This window comes from Ursus maritimus, unplaced genomic scaffold (genome assembly GCF_017311325.1).
Source record: "Ursus maritimus isolate PB19 unplaced genomic scaffold, ASM1731132v1 scaffold_4, whole genome shotgun sequence".
In the NCBI taxonomy this organism is placed as follows: Eukaryota; Metazoa; Chordata; class Mammalia; order Carnivora; family Ursidae; genus Ursus; species Ursus maritimus.
The window spans coordinates 63280573-63306086 of record NW_024426552.1 but is presented as its reverse complement, the minus strand read 5'-3'; the positions used below and the strand labels follow the sequence as shown (position 1 = coordinate 63306086).

At 44.5% G+C, this 25514-nt stretch overlaps 1 protein-coding gene across 1 annotated transcript in view; it reads left to right on the top strand.

Annotated features, from left to right (window-relative positions):
- HGD (homogentisate 1,2-dioxygenase) overlaps positions 1–22019 on the top strand; it is a 41752-nt gene extending 19733 nt beyond the window's left edge. The window contains exons 5-14 of the mRNA XM_008708190.2: positions 2953–3012; positions 4936–5027; positions 6138–6172; positions 6983–7062; positions 7628–7727; positions 9793–9917; positions 12310–12414; positions 14871–14997; positions 19043–19224; positions 21862–22019. Coding sequence (XP_008706412.2) covers positions 2953–3012; positions 4936–5027; positions 6138–6172; positions 6983–7062; positions 7628–7727; positions 9793–9917; positions 12310–12414; positions 14871–14997; positions 19043–19224; positions 21862–22011 — 1056 coding nt within the window. The 3' untranslated portion in view covers positions 22012–22019. The remainder of the gene's footprint in view (positions 1–2952; positions 3013–4935; positions 5028–6137; positions 6173–6982; positions 7063–7627; positions 7728–9792; positions 9918–12309; positions 12415–14870; positions 14998–19042; positions 19225–21861) is intronic.
- The last annotated feature ends 3495 nt before the right edge of the window (positions 22020–25514 follow it).

The following is a 25514-nucleotide window of genomic DNA, read 5'->3' as shown; positions in this document are numbered from 1 at the left end:
CAGTTAAACAAATCAGGCAGTGCTTCTCCTATTACTGGAATTTCTTTCTTTCTTTCTTTCTTTCTTTCTTTCTTTCTTTCTTTCTTTCTTTCTTTCCTCTCTTTCTTTTTTTCTTTCTTATTTCTTTGTCTTTTCTTTTTTTTTAGAAATTTACTTATTTGAGAGAGGGAGTGTGTATGTGTGTGTGCCCATGCATGCGGGGAAGGGGCAGAGGGGAAGGGAGAGGGGAAGCAGACTCCCTGCTGAGTGTGGAGCCCTACATGGGGATGGATCACATGGCCCTGAGATCATGACCTAAGGAAACCAAGAGACAGATACTTAACCAACTGAGCCACCCAGGCGCCCCATCTCTTTTCTTGCTCTCCTTTTTTTTCTTAGGTTTGTAATCTTTATGCTTGTGCTGTTTAAACATCCTTGCTATTTGGTAGCTAGTATGTCACTGCCCCATCTGGTCAAAGATACCACGATTTAGTTGACTGATTAATTTGTTGATTGGTTGACTGGGTGGACTTTTCTGAATATAATGCTTGGTTCAGCAATATAAGAATTACAGAATCTCTGGCTGGGTGTACTGATTCTTCTTTTTTTTTTTTTTTTTTAAAGATTTTATTTATTTGTTGGACAGAGAGAGAGCACAAGCAGAGGGAGCAGCAGGCAGAGGGAGAGGGAGAAGCAGGATCCTCACTGATCAGGGAGCCCAATGTGGGGCTCCATCCCAGGACCTTGGCATCAATACCTGAGCTGAAGCCGGTCGCTTAACCGACTAAGCCACCCAGACATCCCTGATTCTTAAACTGTAGCTGCCCCATTAGTAGACCTTTTATAAAATAAAGCTTTTATAAAATACTGAACAGATTCTGATTTAATTTAATCTTGGATCTCAAGTCCTTCTGGGTGACTCTCATGGGTAATCAAGTTCAGAACCTCTGGATAGGTAAAAGATTGCCCAGGCAACCACTGATCTGATGCTTAAATCCCTTCCATTGGGAAATCTAGAATGATGACTCTTCTTGGGACTAAGATGCTAGGTGGTGTAGTCTTCCAGGAAACCTTCCTGGGTATACAAACTGAACACCGCTCATGTAGAAGGAGGCAGCCTGTAGTGATTAGTAGTAGACTAGAACTTCCTTTCCAAAAGCTAGCAGTGCTTAGCTGTGGCCCTTCCTGGTGTCAGAGGACTACCCTCCTAGGTCAGTGGTTTTCAACTGGGGAAAATTTGTCCCCCAGATGACATGTGACGATGTCCGGAGACATTTTGGTTATTACAGCTTGGGGGGAGTGCTACCGGCATCTAGTGAGGAGTGGTCGGGGGTGCTGCTAAACATCCCACAACGCACAGGACAGCCTCCCCAGCAAGGAGCTATCCAATCCAAAATGTCAACAGCGCCCAGGTTGAGAAGCCCTGTCCCAGATCCTTGCTCTCATGTCCCCCTTCCTCCCAGGAAATACCGTCTTTAATGAAATTAGTCCTAAACCTTTCCTTCCCCCCCCCCGCCCCGCGGGGCTTGAACTGAACTCATGACCCCAAGATCAAGACCTGAGCTGACATCAAGACTCAGATGCTTAACCAACTGAGCCATCCAGGTGCCCCTAAACCTTTTCCTTCCTTCTCAGGCATGATTTCAACAACGTTTTTCTTTTTTCTTTTTTCTTTTTTTTATTATATTATGTTAGTCACCATACAGTACATCCCTGGTTTTTGATGTAAAGTTCCATGATTCATTAGTTGCGTGTAACACCCAGTGCACCATGCAATACGTGCCCTCCTTACTACCCATCACCAGCCTATCCCATTCCCCCACCCCCCTCCCCTCTGAAGCCCTCAGTTTCAACAACGTCTTTCAAATCGACATTTTATATCCTTTTTAAGTAGTCCCAGGATGAGATCATCCTGCTTTGCTTTTAAAAAATAAAGACTGCCACCTGATTGTGTATGTCAGAGAGGTAGAATGATCCCAGTGCCACCTTTCCCACTTGCTGCTTCTTTTCCCACTTGGCTGCCTTTCCGAAATACAAAATGAGCTGAGGCCCATGACCTAGGGGAGGCCCAGCCTCACCTGCACGGACCAGCGCCGCAGCCAGGGGAGCCGGCCATGGGGCACAGGCCACTATGTGAGATGTCCTGAGGTTTATCTGCTGCCAGGCTGGCTGGGGCAGGCCTGCTGCCAGGATGATTAATAAGTGCTGGGCTGACACACTTCTAGTAGGTCCTAGACCTGCTGATTTTTCTCCCCACTTCCTTAGATCATTTCATTAAATTTAAGATTGTTGTGATTTAAACTGAACTGTCAGGCAGCCTGGGGACAAACATGGGGTTTGGTGAAGAAATGGAACCTGGTACTGCATTTACTAAATCCAACCTCAGTTGGGTGCTTTTTCTTTCTCTTAAAGAAATAATTCAAAACTCCCAAGGCTGGAAGTAGAAGTAGAACCTTCCCCTGCAGTGTCAGGAGCCCACACAGTGCGGCTGGCATGCCAGGAACGGGAGCCGATTATAAATAGCATAAAAAGCAGCATCAGTCAAAATTCACTGATGTGCCTGAGCAAAATGTTAAAAGAAACAAACAGCTCCTGAAATAAGAAGCAATGATCTCTTTTAATTTTTTAAATTTAAAGTGCTTAAGAATGAAAACCATATATATACATATAGATTAAACACACACACACATACACACGCTATATACACACTGAGACCCTTTAGGAAAAATGGGTAATTATTAATTTTAAAATAACAAAATTACAAGTAGTCGGAGCCACGCAGAAGGAACAGCCATCCTTTTTCTGTGTAATCGATGCTATTTATTTAGAAAGCCCATGGTTTCCCCTTCTAAAATAATTTTCCTTTGTTTCTCAGAGTCCATAGAAAAATATTTCAAAAAAAAAATAAATAAATAAGTAAATAATAAATAAAAAAATAAAATAATTTTCCTGTTACGTGCATTTTTTTTCCAGCTTCGATGGAAACCATTTGAGATTCCAAAAGCATCTCAGAAGAAGGTGGACTTTGTGAGCGTAAGTCAATACCATCCACACCTTCCCTCTGCTCTCCTTTCTTCCCCGGTGAGTGATCCAGCCATCTGCAGGCCGAATGCCAAGCCACAGCGACTTCGAGGCAGGCAGCGGAGACAGCACCGCCTGCCTCTGCTTCCAGGGCTGGCCGACGGATGTCTTACTTACAGGCACCGAATGGCCTCTGACACCAAAGCGCACTGGTGAGCTCTTTACAACATCTCTGAATGGCCAATGGAGATTGAGCATTTACCTGCCTCAGGTCTCTCTGTTTTTGGCTAGAACAGGGGTTCTTAGCTTTTTCCCCCCATGGACGCCTTTTTTCTCTTTTTTAAATTTTGGTAGTTACCATCCAGTGCAATATTGGTTTCTGGAGTAGAGTTAGGTGATTCATCGCTTACATACATACCCAGTGCCCATCACAAGTGCCCTCCTTAATACCCATCGCCCACCTAGCCCATCCCCCACCCACCTCCCTCCATCAACCCTCAGTTTGTTCTCTGTAGTTAAGAGTCACTTATGGCTTGTTTCCCTCTCCATGGACTCCTTCAATAGTCTGGTAAAGCTTGTGTTTCTACATGCATAAAATAAATGTTTACATGCATAAAATTACGAAGAATTGATCATACTGAAATACAATGATAAAAATATTAAAATAACAAATTTGGTTTTATAGTAACATATATGCTTCCTATCAATGCACTAAATTACAAGATCTATGGAAAGATCTAATAGCTATAGTTGTTAGAAGTATGAACATAAATGATATTCCGGAAAAGCTGTAACAACTATAATGTGTTCTAAAAATATCCATGATTTCTATCGGTGACCAGGTTACAGGTCACATCTAATGTTTCTGTGATTTGTTTCTTACATTCATATTAATTGAAGGAAATTATATATTTCAGAGATTAGTGAAAAAAATATATAATTTTGTCCCTATCCAAGTTCATGAACTTTCTGAAATGGACCCTTGAGCTAGAATAGCATTGACTCAAGGGTGACAACTCTAGTTAATGCAATGCTGATCAGAAGTTCTGCTTGGTAGTTACAGGTCTCGGGAGTATTGGAACACTTGTGCTCAGAGCAAACCACATGTAGGGGAGAGGGAAGGGAGCTACAAGGCAGAGGGCCTTAAAGAAGGCACTGAAAGATTTTGCAGACCAACCTCAGCCCACGGCTTACTTAGGAAGAGTTCAGGTGCCCAGCCATAGGCCAAATTGTTTGGATCATGCAGAATTCCTTCTCTATATTAAGTACCCCAAGCTCTGTGTAGACTCATCTAAATAGATCCCAAACTGGCAAACTGAATTAAAATACTAAAAGAAATCCCCCACTCTGGGTGAATTATGGATATCTGAAGGAGTGGAGCTCCCTCCTTTCCATCTGCAGATTTGGGGCTGAGGGTTTTGAGAAGACCCATGTGTTAGGTTTCTTGGACTGTGGATTATCAGCAGAGAGGATTACAGCTGGTCAGAATGATTCCATTTCCCTGTTGTGGAAAAATTGGGGCTGATCATACGTATAAGCACAGGGCTGCCTACCTGGTGGAGTGTATTTGAGGGGCCTAATGTGGCAACCTTCCTCCCTAGGCCTCCCAGATACTTGGTTTTACCTAAGAAAGAAGCTCTCCTCCAGGCTGATCTTAAGCACCAAACTGATAAAATGTCAAGTGAGATCATCTTAGCCATTGAGACAACCCAAATATAGCTCTATGGCTGGCAGCTAGGGTGAGCTACCACCCACCAAGCATAAAACCCATAAATCTTGAGCTCCCCAGAGGCAGGCTGGACCCCGAATGTCCCACTTATCCCACGGAGCAGACCCTAGTAGAACCTTGCCTCCTGGCTCTCAGGGACCAGGAGGGGGGCTGGCCTCTTGGACAAGCCTCGCATACACCCTTCCTTCTCCTGTGGTTTCTCCCAGGGCCTGCATACCTTGTGTGGAGCTGGAGACATAAAGTCTAACAATGGACTTGCCATCCATATTTTCCTCTGTAACACCTCCATGGGGAACAGGTAAGTGGCTCAGTGCTTGGGCAGAACATCCCTATTCCCCAAGAGCTGTTGGCCAGAGAGTGAAAGCCAGGTTGTTGTTTTATGTTATTGTGGTTTTTTTCCCCCAGAGCAATGTTGATATACATTTATTAATAAGTGAGCATTTCAATCTTGACTGATTGTTGTAACATACATAAGAATTTCACATAACAATGCAAATAGAAAAGAGACAATGGGCATTAGGAAGCTAGAGTAGTCCAAGAGGCATTTTGACTTTAACCAGGTTTGAGTCAGAATATCTCTAATTTCTCAAACTTCCCCATGGCTGTTCTTGAGTCCAAAGTCATACTGCATGAGCAGCCATTAAGGGCCACCAGTTGGTGATGGGTCAAGCTGATAGACTTTGGCTTCAGCTATTAACTGTGTAAACTTAACATTCCTCAGTAGAGGAGCTTACATATTGGATTTTTTTTAACTAGAAAAAATATACAAGTGGCATTCTGCCTCTTCTTGGAGAAGCAGAATCTCATAGCGGTTTTACACACTACCTCTGGAACCAGATCCTTACATCCGAAGCCCCGTTCCACTCCTCCTGGCTGAGTAATCTTGGGCAAGTCATTTAATTTCTCTGAGCCATGACAAGGCACTGAAGATGTCTCTTTGGGTCCAACCTCATATCATACCACCTCCCCTCTTTTCACCTGAGCTGCACTAGCGTTCTTTCAACCTGCCTCAGAGTATTTGCATGTGCTGTTCTTTCTGCCTGAAATGTTCTCCCCACTCCCCAAACTCCTGCCTAGACAATTCCTTCATATCTCAGGTCAAATGTCCCTTCTTCAGGGAAGCCTTTGCTGACTCCTCACATTAGATCAGGTTCATTATTCCTTCATTCCCCTGAACTTGACTTTCATAGTGCCATTACAGTTTACAACAATACTGTTCTTGTAATTATTTGATTGCTATCTGACTCTAAGCTGCATGAGGGCAGAGACTGGGTCATTTTGCTCACCAGTTTATATCCAGCACTGAACCTGGCACATGGTGAGTGGTAAATAGTAATATGCGGAGTGAATTAATTTGTCTGGACAGTGTTAAAACTGAAAATCACAGGAATTATTCTTTATGTTTCAGATGTTTTTACAATTCAGATGGGGACTTCTTGATTGGTAAGTTCTGAATATTTCACTGTGAATTGATCCCTAGTCACAAGCTGCTTTTCAATTTTATACATATTATTTTCCTTTATCCTTCAATCTGTCTTATGTAATACAATCTACAGACCGAGGTCTAGAGGCCATTGGTGATCTGGAAAAGATTCCTGGTGTACCTCAAAGCCCCTGGTCTATTTCCTGGTCTCTCTATCTTTGCCTATCTCTGCTGGGCCTTTTTAATATGGGAGAATTGGAAAGCTGAAAAGAAATAAAGAGTAATACCAACATGTGATTAACTTATTAAGATAACTCTATTTGTCTTCAAACCCACCCAAGAAAAGACCATCTGTCATTGATATCTGCTGTTTAGATAGAAATTTTCATGATGCCGTCTAAAACAGAATGTCTCTTAGAGATTTCTCTGGTCTACCCATTCTATTTGATGGTTCAGTATTGATATTTTGTAGTCACCATTTTGGTGTAGACATTAGATATGGAAATGCCAGACTTACTGGAACTGTCAGAAATGAGTGGTTTTCCATCCGATTTCTGCTGCCCTTTTTGGTCAATCCACAGAACTGGGCACATACGAGCTCCTTACCTCACAAGCAAAAATAAACAGAGTCGATTTTTTTCATTCACTTTCTCCCAAGTAGTAAAATTGCTAACCTAAGTTGTCAGAATATACATCTCCCCCCATGAGACTAAATAAAGCTCTTTTCTTTTGGCATGAAAAATCTAATGCGGCCCTTGAGCCTTTTACTCTTCATGAAGTGGTCCTCGTGTGAAAAGAGTTGTTCACTGCTGCCCTGTCTTTTTTGCTAGTTCCCCAGAAAGGGAAACTTCACATTTACACTGAGTTTGGCAAGATGCTTGTGCAGCCCAATGAGATCTGCGTCATTCAGGTTGGTGATGTGTCCCCTTCTCCCCTGCCTCTCCCTAATTTTGGAGCAATCAGATGTTGCCGCTGCTGTCATTTCCAACTCTAAAATTTCTTGATGGTTCGTGTCTGAGCAAGGGGAGGGAGTTTCAGTCATGCAGGAGGCTCCCTGTGCAGAAGGGGAAGCAGGCTTGGGTGCCTGATTTGTTTTAAAACAGGACACAATCACAAAGCAAGGAGCATTGTCAATTTGCTTTCCTAAATACTGATACACAGTTTGGATAAGGCTCTGTTCCCATGGATTGGTGTGTATGGGGTGGGGGTGGGGGTGCGGTGAAGATTAATTTCTTAAAAATTTGGCACTGGTATCTCTGAACCCAATGAGAGATTAGAGTAGAATTGGTTTGGGTCACAGATGTGATTAGGAGTTAAATTTTTTTGTTAACTCATCTTTGAGCAGGTCACCTCTCATAGCTCAGCAGACTAGGGCTTTATTTTTGCATCTGGAGCTAGCTGTGGCTCTGGGGCAGCTTCTTCATAGCTACAGGTATGATTTGGAAGTGCACACCGCTGTCTGCTTCCTGTTCCAGAGAGGAATGCGGTTCAGCATTGATGTGTTCGAGGAGACCAGGGGCTACATCCTGGAGGTCTACGGTGTCCACTTTGAGTTGCCTGACCTGGGACCAATTGGTAAACCTTCACTACAAGCTGTTAAGTTCCCTTGAGATATAGGACAAATAATCCCATGAGAGTTAAACATCCTTCTCCTCTCATTATCCTTCTCCCCTCTTGATCTCACTCAAATTTCAACTTTCTTCTCTAGACAACTTCTCTAGATCAGGTGTAGTTGGGAATTTCAGAAGCATATTAGAACTCTCTAAACAACCCCAGATATTTTTTTTTCAGACCTCTAAGTTCAGGGGTTCTGTGCAATGTCTGACCCAACAGATGAATGAAATCATTAATTAGCTCATCAGTATATCAATCCATCAGCTAGTCTTGGCTCTGTTGTGCTGAGGGTAATAACGGAATCTCATCAAAGGATAGCACAAGCGTCTTCCCGTAAAATACATACATAAAAGTACACAACCGAAGCCAACCCATAACAAATCTCTCTCTAGAGTAGTGTATAGACCATTGGAGAGCAGACAGTATGTAATAGATTTCTGGTTATACAGTGTACACCCAAAAGGATGTAGAAGTTTGGGTTACTGGGGACCAAGTCACCAGGAACAGCTTTACAGAAGAGATGAGATTTGACTAATTCTTGATGAAAAGCTGAGGACAAATAGAAAGGAAAGGGAACAGCTTAAGCAAAACCATACATGTGGGAATAAGCTTTGTGACTAGGAGGGAGGCCATATTCTTAAGTCAATAAGTTGTGTGTAGACAGTAAAGTGGGGGAAAGCCATAAAAACGGCAAGGACTGTACTCCTATGGAGAAGGGACGTGGGCTGAAAGATGCATAGTCTACAAACCTCACATTCTGACTCAGCACATTCCGACTCAGCACATTCCGCAAAAGCTACGCAGTTAACTTGGGCCATGAAGGAGCTAGAAACCTCCTCCATGAGGCAAGATGAAAACTTTCAAAAGTGAATCAAGGTCCCCCCACCCCCGATTCTTCTGGCAAACTGGAGGCAGGAGATGCAGGAGAGAAGTGAAGGAGGAGTTGTTCTCAAAACATCTCTCGGAGTGAAAAGAGGGGCTGGGAAAATTGGCCCTTGGTTTCATCTTTGACATGTTTGCTAAAGGTGGTGGCCACACCTCCCAGTTCCTCCTTTCCTTGTCAACAGCTTTTTTTAAAGCAAAACAGGACAGGCCAGCATGTGCCTTCTGGTCACTCCCCTGGGGAGATCCAAATAGTCAGAGGAAGGTGGGAGGCAGCAGAGAGGCGGCTGGAGCCATGGCGGGCCGTCTGTCATCCGGCTCACCACCCGCTCTTCCCACTTCAGTCTGGCTTCCTGCTGCTCTACAGTCAGCATAGCCTCCAGGTTCCGGGGAACACACCCTCTGGAAAATATATATAATTTACTAACCAGCTGGGGGCTTATATTTTTTAACCCCAGGAGCTGGAAATGATAAAACACTCCCCAGGTCTCTCCTCTCAGAGTTAAATTATGTTTTTGCTCTTATACTTTTTATTTTTGGTCTTTTGATTTATTTTCTTTCTCTGGAGGGAACACTCACTCCTAACCAAAGGTAAGCAGGCAAGTCCTGAGTACTTTTTTCCTGAGTGGCAGACAGATTTGTCAGGCTGGAGAGCAGTTTTGCAGACTTGGATGGATTCTGACTTCTGTCTGAGGAGCGGAGGCATGCCTGGGGCAATAGTAGGTAACCCTTCCTTTCTGAGATCAAGGACTGTAGATGAGTTCTAGAATCATCACGGTTTTCTCGGGGGGAAGTTCTAGTATTCTACCGAACCTTCCCTTCGCCTCTTTTCTAGTCTCATCCTCTCGCCTCACCTGCAGTGATGCAATAATGTGTGTAACGTGGTCGATAAACCGTATTTACTCTACAACTTTAGGAGGTGATGCTGGTGATGATGATGATGATTTTCTTCATTCCTTTTCCTAATCAAATTCCTTGGATCCTTCTAAAAGGGTACCAGACAGGGATTCCAATGAGCCTTTGGACAATGAAAGCAAATTGTGGAATGGCTCTTGACATGGCCCTTTCTCTTTGTGCAACTGTGGGCATCTTTCCTATGTGATTTCAGAAGTGTCTAAAAGACTTTTGGGTTGCTGTATTCTAGGAGCCAATGGCTTGGCCAATCCTCGCGATTTTTTGATACCTGTTGCCTGGTATGAAGATCGCCAAGTGCCAGGTGGCTACACTGTGATTAATAAGTACCAGGGCAAGCTATTTGCTGCCAAACAGGTAAAGTAAGAGGGTCGGCGGACAAGAAGGGAATAAATAGTTATTAAGCACCTACTGATTGCTAAGGCCAGTGTTAAATACTTTGCATATATTATATTCTTTCATCTTTATCATACCACTAAGATGTTATAAATAAGGTACTATTTGCCTCATTTGTAGTCACAAACAAGTAGTGACAAATAATTTACCAAATGTCATAGTAAATGGCAGGACTAGCATTAGAACCCTATATCTGTTTGACTCCAAAGGTCATGTTCTTTCCACTCACCAAGCAAAAAGAATCCTGGCAATATGTAGGTCTCTATAAATGGTGTGTAAAATATGCTATACAGGCAGGGTAATGTGTTGTGAAAAAGGGAAATGGTAAACAAGCAGATCATCCAAGACTTATATTACCAATGGCCACCATATTTCAAATACAAACTATGACTGATACAAAAGAAGTAGAACTCGGTTAATTAGCTTGACATAGTTTATACTACCAGCCTTGTAAACTTGGGAGATAAGCAGAGGCATTGATAATAATAATAATAAAATAATAATAATAATAATAATAAATAACATAATATGTAATCTATATTAGCATTTATTATATTACTCAATGTGCTGAACATATGTTAGCAGAAAATAATTATATAACCAAAATAATCCAAAGATTTCTTCTGTTTCCTGTTATTTATTACCATTATTTTGGCCCATTTGACATATAGCCTCTATTTTTCAAGGCATATTATTTTCCTTGAACAGCATCCAAGATAGATAGTATGCTAACCAGCAGAGGCCAACTAATTTGGCACTTAAAATTAACCCCTGAGAGTTAATTGCCAGCCTCATTGACACATTGTCACCTTCATATTGTCTGGGTCAGGATTTCTCAAAATGTGGTTTAGAGATTATTTGCATCAGAAATCCTAAGGGAAGCTTGTTTAAAATGTTACTCCAGCCTAGCAAAAATTATAACTTCTGGGCATGGGGTGTGGAAACCTACATTCATGTTAAGCATGTTCCCCATATGATTTTTGACATGCAGTTGACAGAGAACCACCATTCCAGAGGTAGCCAGCAGCTCCATGGGTTTCCACAGCGGACCCCGTGCCGGTTATTCTCTGTGTGAGCTCCCATACTGATCCATTATCTCTTCTCTGCCATGATCTGTGTTCTGGGGGCTTGACCTGTATGGGCTCCCTAGCCAGCTGGTTTTTGGTGGGGTTCAACCAGTGGGAGGTACTCACAGGAAGTTGGAGGGCAGGAGGAAAGACAAGTTGGGGATTTTCTTCTCCTGTTTCTTCCCCATTTGGGACTGCACCCCTCCGTGATCTGTTTCTGTTGGCTAGCCCCAGTGGCGTGTTGGAGCCAGTTCATACCAGCATGCAAGAGGGGATGGACACATTCTTCCCAGCTTTGTGTTCAGCAACATTACATTAATAGCTCAAAAGTGATCAAGATGGAATATTTATACCCCCCAAATTAGCAAATGTTATAAAACAGAGCATTTTTCCCCCAGAGAGCCAGTTGCTAGTTGTTAAATATTTTCCGGCACACCACTGAACAGCCCCTTCCTCGTGGTTCTAGCTCTTGCTGGAATCCTATAACATTTTCTTCCCATATCCCACAGGCCTAGGAATTGCAATGTCTTTGCACTGCTGCTAGGTTCAGAAACCTCAGCATCTCTAGTCAGTTCACTTAACCCTAATCACACCTCTGTGAGTAGTCCCTTCAGTAAAGTCTTTAGAATATTCTGAGTTAGATGCTGTTTCCAGAACAGATGCATAGCTGCAGTGGGGAGTACCGCCCTGTAACAGAACACTGATCCTCTCCTTCTCCAGAGCAGTCCCAAGGAACATCACCTCGGGATTGCTCTGGAAACTCAGGTCCTTGGGGCTGGAACTCTTAGATACCATCTCACCTTCTTGCACTCAGCAGCCCAGGCACTGTGTGTACCAGAAGCTCCTCGAGGCAGCAGTTACCTGGAGCTCAGTCTCAGCGAGTGCCTGCCCTCTGCACGAGGAACCCCAGACGGTGGCCCAGACTGTCTGAGAACTGCTGACATCCACAGATCTCACCAGTGTGTTGAAAATTGTTGAAAAGGCACACTTGGAGAGTGTGCTGGCTTCTGCTGCACATGCGATCGGAGGCAGCTGCAGCGTATGAACTGGAAAAATAGGGTTAGTGGCTTAACAAGGGACAGTTTGAAGGCACGTGAAGCAACCACAAAATGATTCAGGGTTATACGTCTCCCAAAGGACGCCATTACTAAATTATGAGAACAAAATCAAATCAAAGAGAGAGACCATGATGCCAAGTACAAATTGTGGAAACACAGCTATAAAAGCATTAAGTTCTAAGATTACCTTTTCCTGCCTTTTTTTTTTTTTTTTTTTTTTTTGATCAGGATGTCTCCCCGTTCAATGTGGTGGCCTGGCACGGGAACTACACCCCCTACAAGTACAACTTGGAGAACTTCATGGTCATTAACTCGGTGGCCTTTGACCATGCAGTAAGTCTAGACCATGGAGGGGCCCTGGGGCTAGGGCAGCCCTTAGATGGGAGGGCTCCCTGATAGTCACAGATTTAACATTTCCAGTGTCACCCTTGGAAGCCCAAGATATAGTCATTCATCATTGCACTGACAGGAATTTGAATCACCTGCAGCCAGGCTTCGGGGAAGGACTAAATAACAAGCTATTGGGCGAGCCAAGCCTGACACGCAACACTCACCCTTGAACTCAGCTTAGTTCTCACACCGAGTATCACAGTAACTCCCACAGATGACCAAAAACTTAGTTTCTCCTTGGCAAATGCATCCCCAAAGGAAACCAACTGCTAATGATAGTGATAAAGTCATGAGAAGGAAACAGCTCTGGGTTTGGAAAGTTCTCTGTCCTGCTCACAAATGCTGAGTCTGCTCGGTCCAGCTGCCTCCTCCGGTGCCTTCACTCCTGGCTGTTTCTAGCAGTGATGGAGCGGACAGCCCTCTTCTAGTTTCTCAGAATGTTCAGTGCCTGAATTTAAAACAAAGAAGTTCTAAAGCATCAACTCGGTCATATTTTTCACTCAATTAGAAGGCCACAAATAGGTCCCTGGTCTACAGGGCAAGCCCCCAAGGCCCCACGTTCGTGATCAAGCACTAGTTCTGAGATCCTGGGGGAAAGGTCATTTTGCAGCCTAGTTTATAATAGATTAACTTAACCCAGAAGCTGGAAGGATAATTAGAGCAGAAGCCAGAGAACCAGAGACAGAAAGATTACTCTGAGCCAACTCAGCTTATCTCTAGGGGGACAAAACCACCTTTCTGAAGAGCAACAACTCGTAACAAAACCAAAAGGGAAAAGAAAATGAGGCATCAAGCCCAAAACAGCATGAAAAAGGATTCAGAGACACAGATAGAGCTTTATTTGAGCCTCACTACCTTTTCTTTAACAGTTTCAGATCATTTCTCAAGACAGATGAAGAAGTGTAAAGTCTCGGAGCGATAGGGTTGGGTTTTTGGCTTGCCTTTGCACAGGTCCAGTCTTTGTACTGCTGCTACAGTTGTTCTTCCAAAATCCAGGTCCAGTCATTACCGCTGCATTAGAGAATCTTTGCAGCCTCCCCGTAGGTTAGGGTTGTCTGAGCTCTGAAGCGTGGTATCTGATGCTGTCTACCATCTGGCCCTAGACTCATTTTTCCAGTGCCCACTCTTAGCCCCTCTGCCTTCTGCCAGTGCATTCTGGGCTTTAGCTTTCTTGCCTTTTAACAAAACCTCTGTGCATTTTGATGTCCTTCCTGTTTTCTGTGCTTTAAAGTCCTTTTCCTTTCTTTCCTTTCTTCCTTCTTGCCTTCCTCCCTCCCTCCTTTTTCTTTCTCCTCTCATTTTTCAAGAACTTCCTCAAATACCACCCTCTCTTTGAAGCCTTCCCTGATCCCCTTAGGTAGGTAGGCACTCTCTACTCCCTGGGATTTCTGTTTATAAAGCTGGAGTGCCCTTGGCACCTTGCTGTGGTCAGTTGTTCATACACCTGTTTGATGACTCCTCCAGCACCCCCCCCCACCACTACTAACAATGCTAACGGGACAAGGGATAGATCTCAACCATCTTTGAATCCCAGACCCTAACATGGCATGTGAAAGCAAATATGATCCTTGATTTCAATGAAATTGAATCTCAATCTTTCCACTGAAGGATTCTAAAGTTCTTTTGAAATCGCAGTATTGTCCCTCAGCCTGTGCCCTCTATATTACCACCACCCAAACTAATGATGTAAGTGGTGTATTTTAGACCTGAGAATCAAACAAGGATAAGGAAAGCAATGAGGATACCATCTGGAATCTCGGTGATGCCCCCAAAGAGAAATATATCCTACATCTATACCAAAAGCTGGATACTATTTTATTTCTATTTCTGCCTCACTCTGAACATCCCTCCTGCAGAGAATTCCCTGCAGCACATCCCAGCTCTGGTCACCCTGACCTGACGTTGGGAGGTAGACACGACTGGTTCTCAGACCCATGGGGTAATACTTGCATGAAATGGGGGCTCAGCAGGGTGAGAAAGCAGCTCCAAATCCTCTTAGCTAGTGTTAATTCATTTTGCTTCAAGCACAGCAAGAGGGCAAAGTCAGATGAGTGATTTCTGCACCTCAGCCACAAGCTTGGCTTGATCAGAAATTACAGTGCCGGGGTACCTGGGTGGCTCAGTTGCTTAAGCCTCAGACTCTTGATCTCAGCTCAGTTCTTGATCTCAGGGTTGTGAAGTCAAGCCCCAGTTTGGGCCCCAGGTTGGGCCCCAGGTTGGGCCCCAGGTTGGGCTCCACAGTGGGCTCCACAATAGGCCCCACAAAGGGTATGGAGCCTACTTAAAAAAAAAAAAACCTAGAATCAACTTGGAAACCCCTTCCAGTGTGGGTGACATGGGTACTATTGTCCAGTCACCTCCCTTCCATCGTGGGCTCAGCGTCTCCTTGTCTTTCACAGGACCCATCCATCTTCACAGTATTGACTGCCAAGTCTGTTCGCCCCGGTGTGGCTGTCGCTGATTTTGTCATCTTCCCACCTCGATGGGGGGTTGCTGACAAGACCTTCAGGCCTCCTTATTACCACAGTAAGTCTCTATTTTACCAAGCCACATTGGAAACCAAAGAGACCACAAAATGGTGAACATTAGCCACTGGGAATACCACTGAGGTGTCTCTGGACACCATACCATGCTGACTTTCAGGATCCTGCCTCAGAGGCCTAGTGCCACTCCCCAAATTTGTAATTACTGAAACACCATGACTTCTGTGGAGATGCCAGTGATGTGTTGGCTCTGAGAAGGAAGTAATGCCTACAGCCCAGCTCCTCTGGCCCTGAGGAGAGGCAGAAAGGCTGATAGAGTGTGAAGCAAGACGTTTCTTTACATTTCAGATGCTTCTTTCGGGGGAGAGGGAATGGTGGGATGTTGTTGGTTAGTTTGTTGTTTTTGGAAAGCTCTTTACCTAAGTCTGGTTCAAGAGCCAGTGAAATGTGCCTTCTCCAATTATTTTAGTGGGATAAAACAGACTGCAGTCCGCACTAGGGAAGGGACCCCATTCTGAAAGCAGTTTCTATGGAACATTTGTTGCCTAGAACAGAATGTAATAAATCTATTATTTTTATTTTATTAGTATTATTACTAGCAGCTAACAATTATTGGCCATTTTCTATGGCTCTGTTATAAGTTCTTTAAAAGTATTAACTCACTTAATCCACAAAACAGTTATAAGAGGGAGGTAGTATCATTATCCCCTTTTTTTTCAGAAGGTTAAACTGAGGCATGAAAGATTAAGTAATTTGGAAAGACTGAGTAACTTGCTCAAGGCCTCACAACTAGTTCAGTGGTGGCATCAGGATTTAATTGAAGGTAGTCTGATGCCAGAGCACGCACACACTCCCGACCACTAACACGTGCCTAGCACAGTGCCCGATACACAATACGCATCTAATAAACATTTACTTAATTAGTAAATGCAACACCAAGAATGAATAGGTATTTCGCGGCTGTGCTTAATGAAGCGGGCATCTGTAACAGTCCAACAGCCAGCGGTAAATCCAGCCTAAAGGTCAATGCACAATCCACTTCCTGAAGAGTGCATTTTTGTGCATAGAGTACTGGAAAGACTCTGAGGTGCATTTCAGCTGGAACATTCTTAAAAACAAATCCCTTTCCTTAGTCGACCTCAGAGCCTTCTGTCTATATAAGGTTCCCCTTTATATGTACCAGCTCCCAGGTCCCCCAGCTCAAGAAGATACAACAGTGCACTGAAGAGGCAATTTAGGCATTTATAGAAGGTACAGAAGTAGGGCTCTGAGGATGGAAGAAAGCCGCTTCATGGTCAAATTCCAGCACCACCTTTTTCGGGTGACACCATAATGGTGGAAGAAAGGATACAATCAGTTACCGCTACAAAGACACCAGATACTTTGTAAATAGAATCAAAACAGACTACCAACTTTTCTGAGGCGTGTCAAGCCCATCACAGGCCCTGAGTGTTCTCCTGGAAGTTAGTGCCGCTGAGAGAATTGCTTTACCCTCGCCTGCACCTCACACGCTAGTCCCTGATAATTCACCATTTCCCCAAGTTCTTGCGTTGAGGCTGCTTTATGTACCAGCGGTAGCGGTTTTCACACTTTCGTATGTGTCAGTGTCACTGGAGGGCTTGTTAAAACACAGATTCTTGGGCCCTACCCTCAGAATTCCTGCTCCGGTAGGTCCAGGGTGGGGCCTAAGAATTCGCCTTTTGAAACGAACTCCCGTGTGCCGCCGATGCTGTTGCTCCAGGAACCATACCTAGAGAACATTAGGAATGTTAAAATCACTTAGAATGCCTGCTACAAAAACAGTCCTTCCTAGCGCCCACTCTCAGAGAGCGTAATTGGTGGGTTCTGAGGTGGAACCTCAGAATCTGCATGTTGAGTTAGCAAGTCAGAGGAGTCTACAGGCCACGTATTGAGAGACGCTGGCCTGTGGCTCGGCTCCCCACCCGGGGAGAAGGCTAGTAGAGCTGTCTAACTCGGGTAAGTTTTGTGCTATATAGCTCTCAAACCACTTCGGTTTGTAGTTTGGTCGCCTGAAACAAACGACCTCGTGAAAATGCCCCTTTTTTAAATTTAATTTTTTAAAAGACTCTCAAGTACATTTGGCCCAGGGTAGATAGATATCGGAAGTGAACGGCTGCCTGAGTTAGTTGGAAAAACCACCGAACCCCAAGTTAAAATTATTTTTTCCAGAGATATTAAAACTATTGCTTTAGCAATAATCAAAACCTTTGCTACTTTGATGTGACTTTATAGGAGAAGTAGAGAATTATTTCTGTAGAAACATTGCCTCCAGTCAACTGGATTCAGCATTAATCAGAGAGGCAAGGGCTACCTTCCCGTCCTTTGAAATACAGAAAATGATATAGAAATGTCATCACCAAAGTCATTGCTACCTAAATTCATATTCAGATCAAAGCTGAATTCTGTATTGCTCTGCTCTTAAAATTAAGCCATGAAGGTGACCCTGAGGACACATCCTAGATTGAGAAGGGTGACGTATATTTCAGTCATGAGCAGAGCTGCTTTTAAAATATACACACCTTATGCTTACCCTTGCTTCTTTTCTTCTATTTCTGCTTCATGAAGAAATGAGTAGAGCTGTGATCTGGGCCTTACCTTTCCTACAGGGGCCTGCAGCAGTATTTTGTTTCCTAGGCAGGATGAATATGGCTGCCTAGTCAAGGACAGAAATATTTTGGCACTTGGTTATTCTTCACATGTCAGGAAGAGGCCCGGGGCATCTATCACGCCAAATGTCCAGCTTTGCAAGGGTTGCCAATGCCATAGCTCTCTGCTCTGTTCGTGGTCTGCACTCTCAGCCCTCTCACGGGACGGACTATGCCAGTAACTTTAGATGGGCTCTTTCTTACTGATCTCTGTCACAGCACTTAGCACAGTGTCCAATTACATGTGTGGATGGATGGATAGGCAGATGGATGGGGGGGATGGACAGATAGGTAGATGGGTGAATGAATGGAAAGGCACTTCAATTTTCTCAGGTATTGTATTTCTTTAATTCTTGCCCTTAAGTGTGTTGCTGTTCTAATAAGGAGCTTTATTTCAACAGAAACATATGATTGAAAGAGTGGGAATGTGGTGCTTTTTGTCAAATTTTGCTGACTCCAGAAAACACAACTAAGACCAATGTACTTAACTTAGATTAAAGCAAATTTCCGCTTAACACGAGAGAACTTTCTAACACCCAGAGCTTTTCAATAATATGGTAGGTTGCTTTGTTGAGTAGAGAGCTTCCATTCACAGAAGGCATGCAGGCAGACCCCAGGAAGTAATCTGTCAAGAACGATATAGAAATTCTTCTGTATTGAGTAATAGTGATCCTTTCCAATTTTAAAATTTTAGGATTCTATGAAGAGAATATCAATGGAAATAGAAAGAAAAGAATGAATCTAAGAGGCATTTTGGAGAGTGGAAAATAAGATGATAGATTCAGATACAGAAGATAATGTTTGTTAGGCTATGTAGCATTTATGGACCGGCTTTTACAGCTACTAAGATCCTTTCACACAGATTATCGTTTGGTAATAGACTTCAAGTCAGGGTTCTTTCCATTACATGACTCTTCCATCAACACATTAACACACATACACACTCCATCTCAGCTTTCTGGATTGGGAACCAGAAATATGGTAATACCATGTACTACTGTGGGGCTATTTGTGGGAGGAGCAGATCAGATCTGGGAAAGATGATTTTAATATAGGGCTTATAAGTCTAGATGATAGAGCACATCTACTCTTTATTATAAATTTCATTTTAATTATTATTAACATTCTTGTCTGGGCCATGATTTTCTTTAGATCCAACATTATTTCTTTCAGGCAGTGGAACTCAAGACCTCCGATAATCCACATGTCCATCAAGTGGAGTTTTGCCTACCAAGAGTTTCACACTGATGAATGTTTGGGGGGGGGGGTTCCCCTATCTATCTGCATCTGTTAGTAATCCTAAGAAAATTTACCAGATTCTCCTATCTTCTTGGCATTCCACAGAAATAATGCTTGAGAGGTCTTGGTACTTTACAGGTCTTGCCTTGGATAATAAAAATAATACGATTTCAACCTTCCCAGGGAACTGCATGAGTGAATTCATGGGACTTATCAAAGGTCATTATGAGGCAAAGCAAGGTGGGTTCCTGCCCGGGGGAGGCAGCCTGCACAGCTCCATGACCCCCCACGGGCCTGATGCCGACTGCTTTGAGAAGGCCAGCAAAGCCAAGCTGGCACCCGAGAGGATTGCTGAGGGTACCATGGTAAGCAAATTAAATACCAGGCTCTGGCAGCCTCCGGGCTTCCCAGCCTTCTTGAGAGGAGTGGCTGTTTTTTTATTTCTCCAAAGTCACAGAGAAGGAATCAGGAGAGGGGAGTGTGTGTCTGTGTGTGTATTTATTTCCATGTGTGTATGCACACACCCCCATGTGTATACTGGACTCCTGATGTGGTAGGGTAGAAAGAGCTTTGGACTTGAGTCAGACCTGAGATCAAATCCTAGCTCTTAGTTCCTGCATGACCTTGAACAAGTCACTTAACTTCTCTGTGCTTCGTTTTCCCCATCTGTAGAATGGGTGTGGTATTCCCCCAAGCAGGTGGCTATATTCAACCTTATAGACTGTGCAGCACTGTTCAAATACAAGGGAATATTGTTAATACTATCTGTATGCAGCCCAGAGTACATATGCTGTGTCTCAGAATCATCTGCTTTTTGAGGTAATCTTCTAGGGCCACAGTACGCAGGGATGCAGGATGTCACCTTCAGTGGAGTTCTCAAGCCAGGAAGGATCAGGAAGCCTTTGCCTCACTAGAGTCAAGGCTTATGAGCAGCAGTTCTCGGCTGTTTTCTCATTTTCTTTTGCTCTCCTTTGGCATGGGACGAAATTGATGGGATTGAAAACCTGTTTTGTATTCTTCCTGTATCAGGCTGTAAACATCGAGGCTGAACACGATTGCAGTTGGCTGCGGTACTTGATTTTTATTTTATTTTTGCATTCTTGGAGGTGGAGTTTATGGACCACAAGGAGTAATTTTATGCTAAATCATATGCAAATTTACTTTACATTTTTAAGCAAATGCCTTCAGTGCTACCTGACTTTAAAATCAATAGCACAGACCTGCCTGACTCCATGCCCAGCTTGCAAACAGAGAGCATTATCTGTCTCCCTATCCACTGTAGTTTGTTTTCAGTCCCAACTTCAGGACCAGAGTTGATGGAGCTGATCTGCAGGGGGAGGGTGCAGGGTCCCATCTGCTTGACCTTGGCTCTCTTTGTCTTTCCAAGGGGCTTTGCAGGATTTCTGTGGAACCTTACATCTCTGTGAGATGTGGTTTGACGATCTCAATTAAGCTATTGCCTCCAAAGGCTCTTTGAGGTGCGTGGGCTACCCCAGACTTCTCACTCAGTAACCTTTGGTACCCAACTTGGCTTAGGCTAGTCAGTGTTATCTGAGTGTTCTGCTTCAGAGAAGCAATGACAGGGCTGTTTATATGAGGAGCAAGACGTTGGGAAATGCCTAGGGCCTGGAGCATGAGCCAGAAAGAGCTCTCCTATGTAAGGGATTAAGGGCAGGAGAGGCCCTGGGTAGCCAGAGAGCCCGGACTACCTGGCAGGGGAGGCTCTGACATTTTACCTAGACCTAACTTTGGGTCTCCATCACCATTTCTCATTATATAATTTGGACCCAGGCCCAGCTATACACCTTATCCTTATTCCAGTTTGGAATAACCAAACTTTGTATAATACTGTCTTCGCAGCTCAGCTGGAATGGTTTTTTTTTTTTTTTTCACTCCAGTCAGACAGCAAGGCTCTTAAGCAGTCCTCAAAGAGACAACAACAACAGCCATAATAATAACCCTTATATCTGAATAGTGCTGCAGGATGGGCACAGCACTTCCATGTGATCACACGCTCCTCACATCGAGCCTGTCATGGGAAGTCAGGCAAGGACAATCCCCTCCATTGTTCTAGGTATAAAGAAGCTAATGTGTATTAGATACCAAACATTAACATGGGTTCTCAGGGTTGTGACACAGGAGAACTTTAACTTCCTTTTGTCCATCTATATTTTTAAAATTTCCAGAAATGTGGACACTTAAGAATTATAAGGTTTTATTCTGTTTTTGTTTTTATTTTGTTTTTAAAAGCCACAGTGAGTAGGAAAACCAGCAATTGCTGAAGGTGGAATGTCTAAGCTGCACAGAACACCTGCATAGTCTTTCTGTTGGAGACAGAAACCTCCTGAACAGAGCGGGACGTCCACCACTCAGAGCCTTCTGGGATAGGGTTTTTAAAAGCGTTACAGCCATTTCTGCTTCCTCCTTCCCTCCTCCCCCTCCTCCTCCTCACTCTCTCTTTTCCTCCTTCTCCTTTTCCCAGCCCATCTCTTGATCAGAGTCCTGAAAAAGAAAACTCAAATCCCAACTCTTCCACTTGTTGCTACCATCACCTAAGACAAGCTATTTCCCAGCTTTCAGCCATAGTTTCCTCCTCTACAAAATAGGGAGTATGGCCTCCCCACAAGGACATAGCCACAGTGAGTGACTTCCCCTAAGAAGATGAATATTCCGAGAACTCTCCCCCTTCTCCCCTTGGATCTGGCAAATTTAGCTCCATAATGCTAAAGGACAGTGTGAGGCTTACGTGCCCAACTCCATTTTATAGAATGAAACATGGAACTCAGAGAAGTTAAGAGTCTTGCACTGAATCTCATTTGCTTATAAGTGGTGGGGCCAGAGCCAGAACCCGAGGTGTGAGCCTGCTGTCCTCACTGTGTTAGCACACATGACTTATATTAAAAGATTCTGCCTACCTACACCTTTCCTCGTGACATCTAATCAAATATATTTTATTATCCACCTCACTTCTTCTTTCTTGTCTCCCTCCTCATTTCCTACAGGCATTTATGTTTGAGTCTTCTCTAAGTATGGCCGTCACCAAGTGGGGGCTCAAGACCTCTAATTGTTTGGATGAGAACTACTATAAGTGCTGGGAACCTCTCAAGAGCCACTTCACCCCTAATTCCAGGAAACCAGCAGGACCTAACTGAGACTGGAGCATTGCTGCCATAACTGAAAACGGATTTGTGTGGCTTGGTTTAGAATCATGCCTTCTAGCAATAGGGAGAGGAGGTTGGCTAACACAAGAACTCATTTTTTTTCACGGGCAAGTAACTCAGACATTTGTAGAAATGTATTTGAAAAGTTCTGTGTCAGCTTAATTATTCAATAAACACTTGGCTGGTGTTCCGTGGAAGTAGGAATTGGTCATAATCAGCTCTTGGTGAGGATACCTACAGTGGCCAGGACTGGGGGTCCATGAGATTAGCTCAAGATCAAGAGCCCTTCGCATGAGCTTAGCCTGAATGCCGTTATTCCAGGAGTGCACATCCAGGGTGTCTACCACAGACCACAAGACCAAGCCACAAGGAAGGACCATGAGCTGAGGCTGAAGCCAAGGCCAAGGTCCCAGGCATAGGAAAGCACAAACATCCGGCGTCATCCTAAAACAGATGGGCAGCCAGGCCAGCAGGCTGTCTGATCGTGATGGTCATGAAGCAGCCAATCTAGACGGTTGTGGACAAGAAGCCCGGGCACTGAGAGTGAGCATCACTCACCGAGGGGACCAACTGCCCTGGTTTCCCCACCGAAAGCCCCATATCTCAGGAAACCCTCAGGCCTGGTCAAACCAGACTAGTTAGCCCCCTATATTCACTCATTTATCAGTCCATTGGGCAACCATTCAATGAGTCCTTGGTAAGTGCCATCTACAGAGTGAGACACTGGGGGTGAATGATTGAGAAGGAAGAAGTCATCTGTCCCCTGCCTTAGTGAGCTCACAGTCTGGGGAGGTCAGGGCCAAAGAAGATCAAGGTCCCAGCACAGCACAGAGCCAAGCAAGACTGAAGCAGCACACGGTGTACAAATGCTGTTCCTAACAGCTCCCCTCCCGCGGCCGCCATCCCTCCCAGAAGACTGGGTTGTCCAAGATTTGGGGGGTGATTAGGTTCTCTTGGACAGAGAAGACAGGAAAATCAGAACGGAAAAGAATGGCAAGTGTGTTTTTCACTGCTCTGTTCTGTAGATTTAGAACATCCCCCCCCCCCAGCTTTGTTGCCCTAATAGCAGTTTTGATACGCTGCTATCAAGTTTTTATTTAACAACATGTAGTGAGAGTCAGCTATGTGCCAGGGCCCAGGAACTAGGGTCGCCAAATAAAACACAAGATGCCCAGGTAAATCTGAATTTCAGTTAAACCCTGAATAATTTTTAGTACAAGTATGGACACAGAAGCCTGTATTTTCATTTGCTTAATCTGGCAACCCTATGTGGGATGTGGTGGTCCAGGAGATAGATATGGTTCTCCCCCTTATGGAGGTTACATGCTGAAGAGGGAGACTGATGAAATAAACAAACAAAATAATTACAAATTGTGAAACATGCCAACACAAAACAAACAGGGACTGAGATAGGTATAGCATATGCGAAGGGGAGATCATTAAGTGATGGCCAGACCTAAAAGATAAGAAGAAACAAGTCATTGGAAGGGTAGCGCTGGGCTGGGGTGTAGTGGAGAGGAGGAGCATTCAAAAAAAAAAAAAAAGGCTTGTAGTTTCAAGGAACTGAAAGAAAAGCGAGTGTGTGAAGCCCAGCAGGCCACTGCAACAGTCCTGGCAAAGGACAGCATTGCCCTCGACTACTGAGATGGCAGCAGAGACAGAAGTGGGTAAATTCTTGAGTGTTTTGGAGAAGACCCGAAAGCCCTTGTTAGTGATCTGTCTGCAAGGGGTGAGGGGAGGAGGAGTTGAGGACAGGGCCAAGAAGACTGGTAGGCTTCTGGCAGTGGTATTTCATGGTCTCAAGCAGTGAGGTGGTGACAGAGGCTGGTGTGCCTTCCTGATGTTCCTTAATATAAGGAAGTCTTTATTAAAAATGGAACATTGTTAACCAGTAAAGCCGTCAACCCCTTTAAGCAAATGTTGAAACTGGCCAGTACAGCGGAAGTTGCTAGAGGCCCGCCCATCTCTCACCAGCAAGCACCATCCCCTGCTGACCAGCCGAATCCAGTTGCCTGCGCCAGACCGCAGCTCTGCCGAGGCCCAAATCAGAAGCCCGCAAAGGTGCAGGGACTGAATGGCCGTCGACACAGCCCTCAACCAGCCACGAACGGGAATTCGTGGGTCAACACGCCGGCCCTCTTACCCCACACCTCCGGGGCTTGTGCTTGGCCCTGGCCCCCTGCAAGCTCCAGAGGCCTGAAGCTCCAGTGTCCACGGGGCGATGTCCAATAATGCGCTTGTTTTTAGCTTCCGTCCCCTCCCGCCCCACCCCCTGTGGTGCTTCCTGGGCTCTTCTCTCACATGACCCAAACGAAGACGACCACTCCAATAGTTGATTCCCAAACTCCAACCTTTCCAGAGCAACCTCCTCACTCTGCTCTTACCCACGGACCTAGACTCTTGTCCATTTCTGTTCGCTGCATCATCAGGTTGGGGGCCGGGCCTTCCCGGAGCTGAGGAAACATGCGGCATTTACGTCCATTCAGGCCCAGCCCCTGCTTTATCTGCTCCACCTTATCCTGATGGCAGCCACTCCTCAGCAGGAGACGAGATTTCACCCCGCCAGGCTGTTCACGCTAATTAAAAAAAGATTTAGTTTCCTTCTGTTGCGCGTCAGATCAGCAAGAAAGATCCGTACCCATTCCTTAATTCCCTGTTCTCAAAGTTACCTTCCTCTCCCATGCTCCGGAAGAGAGACACCACCTCTTTACTGAGAAATAAAAATTCTTCAAAATAAAAAAGTCACCCTGATTAGGTTTCCTCCAGTGACTAGAGGGTTTTCTGACAGATCCCCTTGGTATCATGATATATTTTCCTGTCTGGGAGGCTGCAATAGTCTCTCTTTGGGAGACTTCTCTCACAGCCTGGACAGTAGCAATGGCTCTAGAGCAATGGTTCTCAACGGGGGCCATCTTGGGCCTCCCCAAGACACTGGACCAAGTCTAGAGACATTTTCGATTGTCACAACTGGGGAAGTTGCTACGGGCATCTAGCAGATAAAGGTCAGGGACCCTCATCAACATTCCATAGCGCACAGGACAGTCTCCCACAGCAAAGAATTGCCAGCCCCGAATGTCCATAGTGCCGAGGTTGAGAAACGCTGCCGAAGCCACAACGGTTCTCAGGCTCAGCTGTACCTTCCGACTCCCGGCAGCTCCGGAAACTCCGAGTGCCTGGGGGATGCCTCAGATCAGCTAACTTAGAAATGCTGGCGAGAGAGCCCAAATGAAATTTTTTAAGTTCTTTTTTCTTTTAAGTTTTTTACTTTAATTCCAATATAGTTAACATACAGCATTGTCTTAGTTTCAGGTGTACAATAAAGGGTCCAACAATTCTATGCTTTACTCAGTGCCCATCATCATAAGTGTGCTCTTTAATCCCCATCACCTGTTTCACCCTTCCCCCACCCACCTTCTCTCTGGTCACCCTCTGTTTGTTCTCTATAGTTAAGAGTCTGCTTTTTGGTTTGTACCTTTTTCTTCCCCATTTGTTCA